At 53.9% G+C, this 16,196-nt stretch overlaps 4 protein-coding genes across 4 annotated transcripts; 1 reads left to right on the top strand and 3 right to left on the bottom strand.

Annotated features, from left to right (window-relative positions):
- Positions 1–443: 443 nt before the first annotated feature.
- On the bottom strand, positions 444–1,743 carry A1O3_10442 (uncharacterized protein; the record flags this gene model as incomplete). Its single annotated transcript, XM_007740532.1, has 3 exons — positions 444–1,194; positions 1,248–1,629; positions 1,686–1,743. 3 exons carry the CDS (start codon positions 1,741–1,743, stop codon positions 444–446), a joined length of 1,191 nt encoding a protein of 396 aa, XP_007738722.1.
- A 641-nt stretch (positions 1,744–2,384) lies between these two features.
- On the bottom strand, positions 2,385–5,741 carry A1O3_10441 (uncharacterized protein; the record flags this gene model as incomplete). The annotated part of the gene is made up of 1 exon (XM_007740531.1): positions 2,385–5,741. The coding sequence occupies one exon, from the start codon at positions 5,739–5,741 to the stop codon at positions 2,385–2,387; it is 3,357 nt and encodes a 1,118-aa protein (XP_007738721.1).
- A 5,869-nt stretch (positions 5,742–11,610) lies between these two features.
- A1O3_10440 (uncharacterized protein) lies at positions 11,611–14,334 on the bottom strand (the record flags this gene model as incomplete). The annotated part of the gene is made up of 1 exon (XM_007740530.1): positions 11,611–14,334. One exon carries the CDS (start codon positions 14,332–14,334, stop codon positions 11,611–11,613), a length of 2,724 nt encoding a protein of 907 aa, XP_007738720.1.
- Positions 14,335–15,118: 784 nt separating this feature from the next.
- On the top strand, positions 15,119–15,607 carry A1O3_10439 (uncharacterized protein; the record flags this gene model as incomplete). The annotated part of the gene is made up of 3 exons (XM_007740529.1): positions 15,119–15,180; positions 15,236–15,322; positions 15,376–15,607. Coding segments are annotated over 3 exons (381 nt in total), but the record flags the coding sequence as incomplete, so codon positions are not given.
- Positions 15,608–16,196: the final 589 nt, after the last annotated feature.

The following is a 16,196-nucleotide window of genomic DNA, read 5'->3' as shown; positions in this document are numbered from 1 at the left end:
GCAAGGACTCTCTCGTACATCTTGTCGTGGGGAGTAGAGACGCGCAGTCTCAATGTCGTGTCCGGGTTCCGAGTGATTGAAATCGACTCGACTTGACAGTTGACCTGGTGAGAAGAGACGACAGTTGGGTTCGTTAGAGGGAGGTCAAGCTGTTCGACCGCAGTGTGCGCGCCAAGATTTCTCAAGCCGATGTTGAAGAAGTGGGTGGGTCCCCTCACTGGCAAGTTGAACATCATGGAAAACAGTCATTATTGGAAGAGATCTATTCTGTAGCCGTTCACCTTCGTTCAGATAGAGGTATCTATATCTTTTCATGCATGATTTCATCGTCAATTCATCAGTCATTTGTTCATTCCTTCATGAGCCCGTCGCCACCGCAGCGATCGCCGACTCCCGTGAAATTGTGCCAGTTCCCTCTCCTATCCAAGGACAGCGGCCAATCCTCATCTTTTGCCCTGGAATCTGTCTGTGTTGGTCCGGAGCAGGGTGGAAAGAGCATTTCTGCTGTCCCAGTTACGGATCGTCCACACTTCCACTTTCTGGCCGTTTTCCATCTTCTTGCTGCTCACCTGCATGGGTTCTTGTAGCGCGGCTTCTTCCGCCTCGTTGAGCCAGTCACTCCAAGCAGGAGTCTTGGGAGCCCAGCCAGCCTCCTTCACCCAGTTACTGGTCCCCGTGACGGCAATGGCTTTCCACAGGGCTTCGGTGTAGGTTGGCGAGTAGTTGTCGATCTTTGCTTTCCGCGGTGGAGATCCTCCCGCAATTTCGATGTGTTCAACCTCCAGTCGAGAGAGATCCCAGTGTTGGGCAGGAGGCAAGGCCGCGCCAATCCAGTAAAAAATGTTGATCAACATGTATGATCCCGCGAAGGCGGTCTGCGTCTCAATCCTTGCGTTGGCCAGAGAAATGACTCCACCCATGAGCAGTAGGGTCGAGAACAATGAGAGTACTCTATAGATTGCCGTGCTTTTGACAGTGTAAATGCAACGCTCGCTTGGGTTGAAATAAAGATACCGAGCAGTCCGTTCTTCGCAGCTCACAACGATGAAGGCCCCTTGCGGATATTTAATGACAACGTCTCCGGCAGGCGAATGAGGGTCGGGTTTCGGATCGTTAGGTGTGGGTGTCCATTTGTTGGCAATGCCCGTGATCGTACTCAGGGTGGAGAGAAGGAGTGTTGCCAACAACGACATACTGACGGAGATGATTTCAGCGTCAGAGCAGATGATACACGTCTCTCCACTCACCCATCTTCGTAATATATGGAAAGCCCCAACAGGGCGGCACTCATGGCGAATCCAAGAAAGGCCAGCATGGCCAGCGGACCAAACCGCTTGATTGACGGACGAGCCTTGTTATTCTCCTTGATCCGCACGCAACTGACGGTATTGGGAATCAACTTGTCTCCACGGTGCAAGGCGTGGGCAACATGGTGTATGTCTTCACCCGTGTTGCCTGAATGGACTCCGATCACTTTAGCATTGGCGGTCGTTTCGAGTTTCTCAGGTCGCGACGGTCTGATGAAGATCTGGGGCGCAGGAATAAGGCGAGGAAGAAAGATGAGATAGCTTAGAGTGGCAACCTGCGCGATCGTCTCGACGGAGCCTTCTCCGAGAATGGCGAGGAAACCTGTGACGGCGATTCTCGTCAGCAATCTACCCCAATCTGACGGAGGCTGTACTGACCGACGATGTCAAGTTGGAACCCCTGATTGTTCGAAAGGTAGCTCTCGATAAACTGCATCGTGATCAGCCGGCCCGTGGTTAAGATGCACGGACTCCTGTAAAGTACGACGCAGGCCAGACGTCACAAGGTGGAAGACAGCAGCAACAGCATCATTATTGTCAAGATGTCCCCAGTGCCCAAGGCTCCATGAACACAGCCACGCTGGGGCAACCTCGAGCTTGTCAGGCGGCGGGTGGATTGCTACCCACGTACGGCGTACTAGGTTGTGCTGCTGCAGCCAAGAGCTGAGCCCCAAAGCGGTGAACTTGAATATATAATTGTTGGATGACGGCACAAGAACAGGCAGAGAATCAGACAAAATGACTTTTCTCACCCAGTAACATTCAATTTCCATCCTCAGCATAACCGTCCATACTAGTATAGGCCGAAGTTTGAAAATGATTGATATTCCAACATGAAGCCGCCTTGTCAATTCTAAATACTCGTACATATGAAAGAAAAAGTAAGCGGTTGTTACAAGCTCCCTCCGCGCAAGACATTGTTACCAACAAGCAAAACATGTCCGTTGCCAGACAGCAAGTCTACTAATATGTCATCAGGTCATATAGGTATGCTTTTCGGGTATCTTGTCGAAAATCAAACGCCCACGCCAATGGTTGATACAGAACCATGCTTAGGCATATACACCTTTGTAGGCCTCATCGTCTGGCAACCCTCTCCACAATCTCCAGATTCAGGGTGGCCTGCCGAGCCGTGCGCTGCTCTTCGACGCTGGAACCATGCTCTCTACCACGGTCACCTGAGAGCCCACGGGATAGGATACCTCGGAACATGTTGGCCCTCGAGGGCCTTTCGTTGACATCTTGCAGGGACCAAGGCATAAGCTTGGGTTCTTGCTTGACGATTTTGCAAAACAGAGTAGAGAAGATGAACTCCTCGCCGTAGCCGTTGTACAGAGGTAGATGGCGATACCCTTTCTGCAAGCTGTCGAGTTTGGCGGTGAAGGCGGCAAGCTGTCGGATCCCTTTCCCGTTTTGTCTGCCGTCGTCCGAGTTGAAAACAATGAAGCGGACGAAGACAAGTTCGGGGTACTTTGTCTCCAACGACAGCTCAATGGTTTCACCGAACTGAGGGTTGTAGCCGTTGCCAAAGCGGATCTCCGTCTGTCGCCGATATGGGGAACCAATGCCATGGTATCCATTTGAATAGGTCTCCTTGCCACCCGTGCCATTGGCTATGCCGCGAGCTCTGTCCTCGGCGCTGAACATTTGAACCTCGATGAATGGGTTCAAAGGGGTGTCTTTGCTCATGTTCGCAGCCCGTGGTAGCTGCTGTGCTGAGATAATTTGGACAGAGAACTTGGTCTTGTAGCGCGGCAACTTCACCCTGTGCTCGAAGTCACCAGGCTTGGTCCGAGGCTTCCGAAGATAATCGGGCTTCAAGACATATCCATACGCGTCTGTGCCGGCGGCGAACATGGCCTGGTTCATCTGCATATGTGCGTCAAAGGTCTGCCAGTTCAAGGCCACCATCTGAACGCCTCGCCTCCAAAAGGTGTTGGGGTCAAAGTTGGAGGACTGGAAACGCAGGTTCCTGGGATAGACCCGGCACATGTAGTGGAGGTTGTGGTCCTCGAACAGGGCTTTATCCTCGGCAGAGTGACACAGCTCAATGGCGCGGTTCTCATTGAGGGAGAAGATGTGGTTGTATTGCTGAAATTTGAGGTCCTTCGCTTCACGTAGGCTGTACCCCTTCATGTATACACCGAGCGCGGCAAGGTAGGGTCCAACCTTGCTCAATTTGGGAGGTCGGCGCTGGCTATCGACAGGTGAGAGTGAAGTGGCGGGGACGTCGCTTTCATCGTCGCCACTGCTGGCACTTGTGGCCGTGACTGACCGGTCGGTCGGAGAGTATATGGTCTCCGGAGGTGTGACGAGGGTAGGGCTGCTGATGGCGGTCGAGCTGGGTGCACTGCAGTTTGCCGACGGGAAGCCACCCCGGTGAGGAGAGCTGGCACTGCGGTCTCGCTGCCCGGATCCAGCCGGGCAAGAAGCCTCAAGATCCGCGTGCAGCTCAGTTGACTTGACCTTGATCAGGATTTTTTGCTTGAGCTGTTCCGGTGACGGCAATTTCGTCGTGGAGCCGGGCAGAGGATGGAGCAAAAGTCGATCGCCAAAGACGTCCACCATAATCCGCACCATCTTGGCTTGCTGCTCTGCATCACAGTGGACTTCCAGGGAGATGATCAACGGATATGGCGAGACATCAAAGGCGCATCGTTGGATGGCATTGATGCAGTCGGAGAACAAAACAGCGGTGGTCCTCGTGCGGCCGTGTGTCACCCTAGGATTTCCATCCTGGCCATTCCAGCAGTCGATTTCAATGCATCGGCAGCCATGACGTAGGGCAGTGATGTAGGCTTCCGCCGAAGAGGTCCCTCCCACCTGCCAGCCCGTCAGGTAGGTGTTGTGAGAGCTGGAGATGAAGTACTCGTTGAGAGGACGATCAAACTGCGGCTTCGGCTCTTGGGGTAGCGCATAGATGTGGCAGTCTTTCGACATGATGAACGAGGCAAAAGCATTAGAATCGACCAGACCAGAGGCGTGGAGAGCTGGGTCTGAGGGAAACGAGATCTCTACGAGATGATTGAGTTTCTCTTCCCAGACGCTTGAATCAGAGAGTCGGGCAATGCTGACCCCCTGAACCTGTTCGATGAAGGACACGAACTGGGACCTTGTCAAGCCTTTGGAATGCGGATCCTTCAACTCGTTGAAGATGTTCTTGATGTCGACTCGTTCACGGAGCCGTCGGAGGAATCCCTTGAACTGGTCGTACGAGAGGAGGCCCGATCTGTCGACATCGGCGGAATTGAAGTGCTCTTGCAACTCCTTCTCAGGAGCATGAATGTGAAGCTTCCGACACAAGGACTGGATCGCAGGCAGGTCGAGGCCGTCGGGCTTGTCACTATCCTGCCTGGCCGGACGTTTTGCCATCTCGCTGGCCCAGTGAGCACGCATGACAGATTCTCGCTCGGTGGAACCGACCATGCTGGTCATCAATTCTTCCCGGTGCTTGGACAAGCTTTCCAAAGTATCGACCCAGAGTTTGAAGTCCGAGTGACAGTGCGCCACCAGATGCAAGGTCTTGACCGACTTTGAGGAATCGGAAGGGGTATAGTTGATTGTGAAGCAGAGATCCGGGTCGACAGCTTCGCCACGGAGTTCTTGCTGGTAACTGGCGGCCTCTTCACCGATGCGGATGCTCTTGATATTATCTATGTGGAAAGTTTTGGTGGTCACCGCGCCCCTCCAGGAGACGCGGGAGCCCTCGACGTCGAGGAAGAACATCTTCTCTTGCTTCTTGGTCTTGGTGATCTTGGTCAGGAGACACCCTGCAACCAGGCGCTCTGGAACGCAAGGGGCCTGTCCTTCAGGACTCGTTTCAAGGAACGTGGCCGGTTCGCTGGAGATGCTCATGGTGTCGTAGAGGCCTAAACCTGATTGCAGGTCCAAGGGGAGTGTGTCGAAAGAAGGAGACTCCAAGGAGACAACATTGGTGACTGCGGTCTTGCTGTCACTCCGCCGTCTGGTAATGGGGCCAGTACTCTCGTCGCGGCGATTCTGTGTCGAGGAAGAGGCTTTCCTTCGCAGGATTTGTCGGGTGGAAGACACGCCATCTTTGGCACTTTGAGACAGTTTCCGCATCAGTCCGACAGACTTGGAGCCCGCGGAAGGCTCCTTTGGCGGAGGGGAGGCATGGGATGTCGAGACGATGGACTCGGGCAGCGCGAAAGGAACAGGGTTGCCGAGTTGGGGATGCTGGTTGCCTACTTGAGAGACCAGTGGTGAGGACTGAAGGGATGGCATGTACGGGCTCGGAAACACCGACACAGACGAGGTGCTATTGGCGGAGGCTGGAGTGAGCGAGGCCGGTTGAGGAATGGCGGTGTTGACCCGTTGTATCGAAGGCATACGAGCCAGCGGATGGAGACGGGGTGAAGGGGAACTGTCGCGGCTCTGCAGTGCCCGGACGGAGGGCGATGCTGAAGCAGACATCATGGCGACGGCGACAACTGGGAATTCTTGTACCTTTTGTTGGCGTTGTCCACGGTTCGCCTTATGGTCGAGATTGACGGGGGAAGTGAGTCCAGCTCTGTGTATGGTGCTTTGACGGCTTCATTATGCAATCCCTTCGAGGGTGTTCTGACGCCGCAACGGATCGATCTTGTACAGAGGTCTTGCGACACGTTCAGCAGCTCCGGAAACCAGCCATGCTGGAGCGCCTGACGGGAACGAAGACTAAGGTGGGTTGGTTCTCGTGCAGCTGCAATGCAGACAGGGTGGCAAGGTCGGAAGGACAAGGCTTGGGTGGGCGGTGTTGACGTCGTGGTACTATGTAGGGCGTTTGGCCTTGCAGACACGGCGACTTGCAGACTCGCGTGATGGGATGATATGCAACCGGTCAGAGGGCAAGATGCATGCAGTCAGACGGTAGGCGATCAACTTGGACTCGAGCGAGACGAGAGCACACAAGGGTTCGTGATAGTAATCGGAGTCTTGCGACGTGGTCGCTTGGTGTACGTTCGCAGGGGGTGGGTAAGGCGGCCTTGGACAAAGGAAGGGACGAGACAGAATGCAATCCAGCTGTCTGCTTAAAGGCCGGGGGGTTGATAAAGCGTGTGCGCAGCACAACCTGATAGGAAAACCGTGGCAGTAAGTAGTTTGAAGTCGTCGTCGTAGTGGAGGCGAGAGAGCGAATGGTGCGCTGCAATGCAGGTCGCAAGAGTGGGAAAGGAATGGACGGAGAGGATGTTCGAGGAGCAGGATGTGAGGGTGGAACGGGCTGTTTTCTGAAAAATAAAAGGCCGGGACAAGGGGGCCGTGTACGGAGACGGTATTTGCGGGATACCCAGGTAATGACGAGAGAGGCTCTTGGCCAGGATGATGGAAATTATGCCCGTCGCTATGAGTGCCAGGTGTTTAACCCGCCACTACCACTACGTTGACTGACGCTCCGCACTTGCAGATCAAATATCTCCCAGGCACCTACCAGGGATATCAATTGAGAACTGACTCTTGTTAGTAGAACACCAAGGGAGACAAGCGGTTCGTCCGCTGCTTGGTGCTTGTCGAGACTCGTATTTTTCTTCTCTTTGCCTCCACTTGTCAGTGAGAATCAACGCAAGGGGAAGCTAAAAGATCAGGTAGTAGGCTAAGGGCCGATTTTGACAGGGGGGTGACGTCCAAGTTCCTGGCCCTCCGAAGGCTCGGATGTGGCGGTCGCTGGGTGACCATTGGGCATGGAGCTACCTATCACCTAGCCTGCGTTCCTAGCAGGCATGCTTGGAAGCCGCCGGCTAGCTGCTACCACTAGGCGTACCATCGAAGCCTAAGCCCCCATTTGGGCTTATTTTATTTTCTTGCTACCCCTGCCCATCACCACCCACTGAATACTTGGTACCTACCGGCTGATCTTTGACGTTGGGGGCTCTGAAGCAGCCCCTAAGCCCTGTGGAAAGAGTGTCTCCGATACGGATTACGGGAGTACTCTGAGGTAGAGATCACCGTCCGCATGCTTGTTACCAGAAGAGCACATCTGCTATTATTACAGCAACAGCAAACCTTGGGAACCCCTGGTAGGTGCCTGGTTCGTGAGTTCTGTCACCTCTAGCTGTCACTTCAGGTATGCTGTCCCTGTCGATAACCCATGTCCAATTATGACTCCATCTCCAGGTCCATCTTGCGAATCCTCCCCTTCCGCTCTCTTCCAGCTTTCGATCCCAACTTCGCCCTCTCCTCGCTTGCAGCTCGATTCGCCATCGCCATCGCCATCGAATCGGTCTTCATTCTGGGCTTCTATCTAGTGCCCCAGTTGTTGAAACCATGCCTTGTCTCGAGCACTCGCCAATCCGAAACTCGCCCATGTCCTCTCATCCGTCTGCTTCGTCCCACTCACCCTCCTCCATACACAAAGCCGCTCTGCCGAACTCCAACTGAGGTGGTATCATGACCTCCACGCTCGGACACTGGCCGTAATATTCCCCGGTCTTTTCATGCAGGAAGGCACATACTATCAAAGGGTTCGCGATTAGTATTCCTATAGAAGAACAGTCTCATATTGACGGAGTCTGCCGGATGCCATGTCGATGGTTCACAGTTTCAGCTGACAGCATGACTGATTTCCCAAAACCTCGTTCCGACTCAATAGCCCACATCCGGATTCGAGGAAAGGCATCCGTGGTGGACTCCCGACGTTCTTGCGCCTGACTCAGGGCACTGCACGAGGCCGATTTTGTCGCTCGTGTTGTCATTCAAGTCTGCTGACAATCGGGAACCCAGAAGATGCGCATTGCAGACAGACACGCGTTAGGAGGACGCCTTTGCGCCCAGCCTGTCGCGTCGCGCCGTCCAGCTGCATCTCCGTCCACAATGAGGGATCGAGAGATGCGTGGCAGCATACGTGGCCAGCACCATATCCAATCTTCCATCTCTACATCGTACACTGCCACTGCAAGCTGCGAGTCAACACAACGAGACCCCCACACGAGTGACGACAGCTAGTCTCATCAATCGGGCCAAACGGCAATCTTGTGCTACCTTCTTCCGGGCGTCTAGAAGGTCGAACTGTTCATTGTAGCAAAATCACGGCGGTGCCGCGCCCTTGTCTCTCATCAAGGTTAGACCAGACTGCGCCCGAGGGCAACGAATTTAGAATGACCTGAAATGACTGATACACTGTATTCAATATTGCATTCCAAGACCCAACCCGCTGGGCCCACGCTAGACCTTCAGGCGGCAGGGCATCCCCTTGCTCCGGCGAAATCAACGCCAGTTGCAACACGGCACCGCTCTTCAGCTGTTGTCATCTTCCCAGAATCTTTCAGGCACACCCGGAGTCCGTGCACAGTTGGCTGTGTCTGGGCGGACTACCTTCCCCCCCAGTAGTGTCTTGCAGCACTGAGGGTCACCTAAGGGTCGTCTGCAAAATACCAGTCCGCCTCATGCGCCCCAGCAAATGTTCAGCCAACCCGGCACAGGATAAGATTTCAATCCGCACTCGGTCGAAGTATCCTGTTCTCAACGTTCTTGTTCCGAGGATGCCGCGCCCATAACACCCTTCCTCCCTGCCGATCTCAACCTCCCCTCCACAGACGGACCAAAATAACCAAAATGACAGCACTGTACCTGTTTCAGGAGCTAGACGGCGCCAGGGCGATAACCGGACCATCATGGAGTCCCATTGACGTCGTGCCCCTTCGCTTGCGAGGACATTTGGCCAATCTGAAGCACGGAGATAAGACCAGCGCAGCAGACAAGCTGCACCCCAGATTTAGCCATGCGTCAGCCAAACATCATTTTTTCACGCTGAAACCGAAACGATAAGCCTCGGCTAGAAGGTCGCCGTTGGTCTGACTTGGCTGTGGGAGAAAAAAATGTGCGCCTGTCGGTCATTGGCTGTCTGTCCAAAGTGCTTGCATACCGACCTATGCAATCAGAGATGTTCTTCCGCCCCCTTGGGCAATATTATGCTCGAAGGTCAGGGGTGGATGCGACTTCGATCACCTCCGTTGGTGAGTGGAGTAATGCTGCCTCACCTGGAATCGGGCGTCCCTTCAGCTGAATACTCAAAAACCTACAATACGAGGTTCATCAGGGTCTGGAGCATTCTCAATCCGAATGCGGCTGATGCTGACGGGCGCTTCGTCACACCGCTATCCAGGGCATTTCTCTCGAGGTGAAGGTCACAGGGTATAATTTCCTGTTTCTATTCGTTGAAGTGCGCGCGAAAGCTTGCGATGGACTGTACCCTCCTCATCACGAGACTCGCAATCTAGGATGTTGCTGGAAATTCCAAGCCAATCAAACAATGGTATCCAAGAATGACACCCTTCCCTGCAGGACATGCATCATTTTAATGCCACGATTTAATCTCATGCGTTGGCAAGCAGAGACTCGTGCTCCGGGCTCCAAGCGGCTTGTCATGGACAACCCCTTCGCAGCTTGCTGCAGGCCAGTCCCCTGAGAATCAGCTAACTAACTGGATCTCGACTTTGGACTCGTGATGTTTTCTGAGACGTGACCATAGTCATGTCGCTTGACAACAGAATGACACTGAGATTCTGGCTTGCGTCGTTCATCCCACTCTCTGTATCCAGTCGCCATTACAGGCTCCTTAACCGAACCATGACGGTCAAGTGTCGACTCACATGGAAGAACATATTGGTGCCCGGCGCTCCCAACTTGATTCGGGCATTACCCGTAGAGGCGCGCTCCGCTAAGGCCGTTCCAAGTTCGCAAACGCACAGCTACTACGGTTACATTATGGTGACTATCAGGGTCAATTTCATGCCATCCATTTCGACCCCGTTGGGCTCGGTTGCGCACAAAACTGGCGACGATCTACTCACGGCTGGGTCCGTTGCAGATGAGGATGATCATCCCAGCACTTGAAACCGTCACCCATGTCAGTGAGAATGTTGCGGGATTCGCAACGTCGAATCCTCCTGGTGATCACGAACGCTCGGAGCGCGGACAAGTTGCACATCAAATACACATTGTTTTTGCTCTTGGTACAGATTATCCGGATACCGTAGGTATACGAGTACACGGTGATGATCTGCAAGTTTGACAACCGTCCCAATCTCGGAGGTCAGCATGCGGTGGAATGACTTGTATTGCGTATAGGTAGGTATGTACTCCGTATACGGAGTACGTCGTCGGTCAACCCCCAAGGATGAGTTGTTCGCCATAATTAATTAATATTAACATGAATCCGATCTTGTGGACCGGTGCCAGCCCAATTTCCTCCCTTGACGACGCTGTCAATGCATACAAGCGATATGGGTCTCTCTAAGCCGACGGTGTGTCAATTCCAAGCCTCGAGTGCCCCCTAAGAATATAAATAGAAGCAGGCTCCATACTCCATACTCCATACCCAAGTCTCTAGAAGCCTGAAGGCTCAATTCTCCTTCTCCTGTTAATTATCTAGTATCCAGTACTGCGTACTGTATTTCGCGATCGAGGCGAGACGGGATGCTCCATCATCTAATTATCAGATGGGTCTCGTTTCACAATCGCAGATTTTCAAAGTGCAACTGGCCTGCGGGTTTTCGCTAGGCCGGTAATAAAAACATGGCCAGGAACTGCAGCCTGGGACGAGAACCATCAAGCCCCGTAGTCCTTGCAAGGCTGATTTCGGGCTGACCTCGGGCTGAAACTGAAACTGAAACTGAGAGATACTAGTAGTACTGGACCATATTGTAAATTGTACGAGTAGAAATGATATCCAAGCCAAGGATCACAAAATTAATGACACTAGAAGTGGGAAAATGAGGACCTCGAGCTGTGCCGTGCTTCCCGGGAAACCCTTGAGAAAGAAGGTACGGATACATGGTAGCGGTGTGCTGTTGTCCTTTTACACGATGAGGAGGAGGCGGCGGCGGCGGTGGTGGTTGATGTTGTTGTCAATTAAGAATATTCGAAGCTCTATTCCCATCGTGATAATATACTCATTCCCCAATCCACCTTTGTGCTGCTGTACGGAGTATATCCTCTCAGGTTTGTCAAGAAGTCTGTTTCTTTCCTTTATGGCCTTGCCAGTCCTGCTACTACTTCCCACACCGGTGACTGGCCTGGCAGGCCTAGAGATCCAGCAAGACAGATCCGATCTGATAGATGAGGATGGGATTCGACACGATTAATGATGAGTGATTGATATAGTAGCATTGCAACTGACAACGACCCGGCGAAACAACGGATTTTAGAGAGGGTTGTTTGTTGAAACAATGGCATCTCTCCCATTCGCAAGTCTGAACAGGGCTTTGCCCGAGCCCATTCGCTCTACCGAATATCTTGACATACACGGGGAGTACAACAGCCACATCCGGATCACAGTCGAGGCAAACCATCTAGGATTTGTAGGCTTTCAACTTTCCGCTATTCGCCTCCTCTTTCTGGCCGTACCTGTGGTAGGAACGGGCGTTGAAGCTTCTCTCCCTCCTTCATCCTCATTCAAAGCTGAACCGACGCTAGAGTGCCTGACACTGGCATTTGCACTGCTATGCTGTCCGCCAAACGACCCAGGAGGCTGCACAGCCCTGGAGCCGTCATCGGCGCCCAATCTCTCCACATCCTCACGCCATTTGCGAATTTGGGCGAGGACGCCTTCAAACATTTCTCGAGTGTCGGAGATGATGCCGCCTTCGTCGGGGCGAGTCCCTTGTTCGCTTGATGCCGAGTCATCGCTTGTGTCTCCATCTGAATGTTTGTCTGGCTGATCCTTCCTGAGTCGAAGGGACCTTCCGAACCCTCGGTCCGAGCTCGGGAGAGGATTGAACATAATCGCATTGGCAAACATTCTCACCAACTCCATCTCGAGTTGTGAAGGATTGACGATACCGCGAGGCGGGACCAAGTCTTCTGAAGCCTTCACCAGGTAAAAGCCACTACCCACAGGGCCTTCACGAGCCTCTGATGTTGGAGAAGACGCTGACTTCGGAGGGGCTTCCTCGTTACTTTGATCTTCACCATCGAGAGCTTCGATTGCGGCCAAGGCGGCCTTCCCTCCTCTCGAAATGGCGGCTTTGATGCTCTTGAGATCCTGCGGACGGAAAACCAGATCCTTGTAACCTGGAGCATCGCGTTCTGACAGAGGTTTGGCGAATATTCCCGCGAGCTTATGCGAGAGAATTTCACTGAGGAGAAGTTGAGAGGTTTTGGCAAAATTTCTTGAAACAGTGACCAGCGAAGAGTCCCGCGGGATACGCTGTGGTAATTGAGCGGGGGCAGGAGACGGTAACCTAGGAGTTACAGAGTCTCTTTCGGGCGAACGCTTGCGCTTCGTAGCAGCAGTGGTATTCCTGATCGGGTCGTTCGCCCAAGTCACGGCACCGTTCTGAGATCTGTTGGATGTGCGCTGCGCCTGCTCACTGTCCGAAAATACAGGGGCAGGTGTACTCGGAGGTTCAGCTTTGATCTTCTGAGGTGGACGCCCTCTCTTGCGTTTCTCTGGAGGAGGATCTGACGTCAAGGATGCCATTGATCCAGACGTAGACTCTGCAACCGCGGCTGGGGTAACACTTGCCACCTGTCTGCCTCTTGCTGTTGCGGCTTCTGGTGCCAACAACAAATTCCCGCCCGACCTCCGACCCTTTCTCTGGGGGGATTTCCGAACCTTGCGGGGTTGGGCAGGAGATTCAGTGTCTGTAAGAGGGCTGACATCTCTCTCCGGTCGAACAGGGCTCGACTGGCGAATGCGCGTCGATGCCTCCGCGCGTCTCTTCCAAGGCGTCGAGGACCTGCCTCGCAACACCTGCCGCCTAGCATCGGTGCGAGGGACCGGCGTGACATTTGCAGATCCATGGTACCCGTAGTATGGCTGACCAGGCTGAGGATGCCAACCGTGAGGTGGAGGTGGTTGACTCGGGTAATGAAGGGGTGCACTCTGAGGATACGCCTGGTACGCGGGGTGGTGGGGAGTTTGGTATGGGATCCCAGGTCGTCCAGTTGGCGATTGCACATAGTACTGTGGATTTCCGTATGGCGGTTGATATTGGTGCGGTGGAGGGATTTGATGAGGCCAAGGAGGTGGCGGATAGCCTGGATAGCCTGGATAGGCCTGCTGAGGCGGCATCGGGATCGGGGACCCTCTGCCAGCACCAGACGACGAACTGCTCCGTTTTTGGCCTGGAAATTCTGCCGGCGGAGGCATGTGAGGCATTCCTGGCATGCCCGGCAGCACTGGGACCGGATGCCCCTGTGGCCCAGGTTGGAAATGTTGCGGATTGATTGGGCCATAGTTCGGTCGCTGGGGCGATGGTGCTGGAAGAGTACGATGGAACCCTCCTGGAGACCTACGGTGAGCATGTCCCGGAGGCTGTGAGGCTCGAGCTTGAGCGGATTCGGCTGCTTGTGTGGCGGAAGAGACACTGGGCGTGGACGGTGCTGGAGAGGCCGAGGCTACCACAGGGCGCTGTTGACCACTTCGAATCGACGAAGGCGATAGTGTCGCCTCTGTAGGTGACACCTCTGCTGTCGGCACTACCGGCTCAGCTCGACTTGCACCGAGACTGGCATGTAGCTGAGCTGCCGCTGCGTCGGGACTCGGTCGAGGGTCTGAGACGCTGGGCGCACCGCCTTCGACTTGATGGACAGCCGTTTGGCTTTCACCCTTGACCTCTTCGACAGTGCCACGCGTTTGTTGCTCGTTTGCAACCTTCTTCTCGAGCTCGGTTATCTGGGCCTCGATTTCTGCATAAGCCTCCTCTTCCGCGCGTATCTCTTTGATGGTCTGCTCCCGAAACCGAGCATACAACTTGTCGACCAGGGATTGCAGTACTCTCTCCTCGGCAGGCTCATTGTTGTCAGGAGGAGGAGACGTGGACAGCTTTCGTTTGCGCGGGTTGACATTGTCGCCATTGACCGTAAGAGCATCGGCGTTTCGTTCTTCCACCAGCAAATCTTGGTATAATGCTTCGAGAGCGGCCGCCGTTAATCGAGCATGGTCGTAGGTGAGGTTCTCGCGAATCAATTGGTTTGCGTTCAGAGATTTCGCGATGGTCTCAAAGGCCACTGGGTCGGAGCCATGGCGGGCAACAGACTGGCAGAAGGCAAGCGTCTCATAAGGCGTGTAGGCTGTTAATGAAGGCATCCCATCGTCGCGGAGAGGACAGAAGGCCAAGGGTCGCCTGCTTCAGGTTTGCGACGAGGGCTCTGTGAGAGGGCTAACCAAAGGCCCCGGGGGAGGGATGGCCAAAAACGCGCGGATGATTGTCCTTGACGCGAATGGCGGGAAGACAGCGGGTTGGTGGAGGAGATGAAATGATGGAAATTGTGGTTGACGCGAAATGAGGGTGGAAAAATTGTCAGACCCAACGGAGGACGGATACTAGGTGGTAGGCACCTAGTAGGTAGGCAAATAATCCGAGGAGCCACGGTGATACCTAGATAGGTGCCTAGTACTATCTTGGTAGACGTCGTTTCGCTTTTTGGAGACCGTCAGGCACATGCCCACCACCAGCCAAACCCACGGCTGCTGCATCTCTGGGAGCTGGTTCCCTGCAGCCTTAGGAGCCTTGAGGTCACGATCTGCAGCCCCTAAGCCCCTATAAGACCCTACTGGGTTGGTTCGCCCGCCTAGTACTGCAGTGTGATCTCTGCTCCAGGCGACCGCGACCCCCTTTTGCCTGATCGCAGGCGCTCCCGACTACTGACGTTCTTGTAAACACAGGGCAACCACTGTCGTCTGTCGTCCGCGCACCCAGTCAGCCTGGGGCTCAGACTTGAGCACTTGACCCATGACTGACTCGTCGACTGCTATCCTCGTCACTTGACATCACATCACTTGGACCTGTGTCCTTTCTGAATTACTATATATCCATTGCTCTGCCCTGCTTTCGTCTCGCGTTGACCATCCTGAATCGCCGTCTCCCAAAATGAGCGCACCCAACGACACTAACGGCGACGCTGGGTGGAAGGCAAATGGCAGACCTCAATCGTGAGCGGCAAGGTCGAAAGATGATTACACGGTCTTGTTACTGACACCGAGATAGGACCCTTGCTCGCGACTTCTCTGCTACCCTGGACGACTTGTTCAAGTTGAACGGCGTTGGAGCATTAGAGGAATCGGTCGAACAAAAGTAAAGAGCATGCCACTCTGCCAACGCCTTTTGATTGACGAGATGAACTATAGGAAGGACACACTCCAGTCCCAGCGCTATCAACTCGAAAACCTCGATGCCAAGTTGCGCGAGACCGACGAAAAACTGAGGACACTCGAGTCGAAGCACCACCGCCATGTTGAGATCTCGAGCACCTCGCGAAGACGACCAGTCTCTTCAATCTTTCCTGGCGAAAATGATGCCGATTATAGCAGCGGAGACAGCGATGCACAGAAATCCTCGCCAGCGCGGGAAGTAGAGTCAAGATGAACATGAGAATCGCACCATTTTCGGCGGCCGTGCTCGGTCTTCCCAACATGGTCATATCGTCTTGATTATACCCACAGATACCCCAGGACGTGAGCGGTTGGGATCACATCACCTGGGTTGGCGTCCGGGAGGAGTTTGGTCAAGATCGTTGACCTGGTTGACTCAGGCAACAAACTTGGGGTTGTTACTCTCAAGAATCCCTAATTGGTTATTTTTGGACCCTTGTATACCTTATAGATGGTGTACGTCAGTTTGCACACCATCAAATTGAGAGTGTTTCCCAATCCATCTCCCTGACATTCCGCTCCCTGAGAGACCCAGCCCAGGACGCACACAGCTGAATGCTTTAGCAATGGCTTTGCTAAAGCCATTGCTGAGTCATCAAGATACGTATGTGCACATGTGCATATATTACCTCCTTGCACCGACTCCTTAACCTAATTTGGGATGGAACCCATTCAAGTCTCGTCGAAACTCAAGACTGCTCCAAGATTATGGAATCAAGCACCAGGGTTTATGCAGGGTGCGTCAGGCCCCCCAATGCCTGGCTGGCAAGTATTGGCGATCTGTGCCGTGCTTGCAG

This window comes from Capronia epimyces (assembly GCF_000585565.1).
Source record: "Capronia epimyces CBS 606.96 chromosome Unknown aczIQ-supercont1.11, whole genome shotgun sequence".
Lineage (NCBI taxonomy): Eukaryota > Fungi > Ascomycota > Eurotiomycetes > Chaetothyriales > Herpotrichiellaceae > Capronia > Capronia epimyces.
This window is presented reverse-complemented; position numbering and strand designations above follow the sequence as displayed.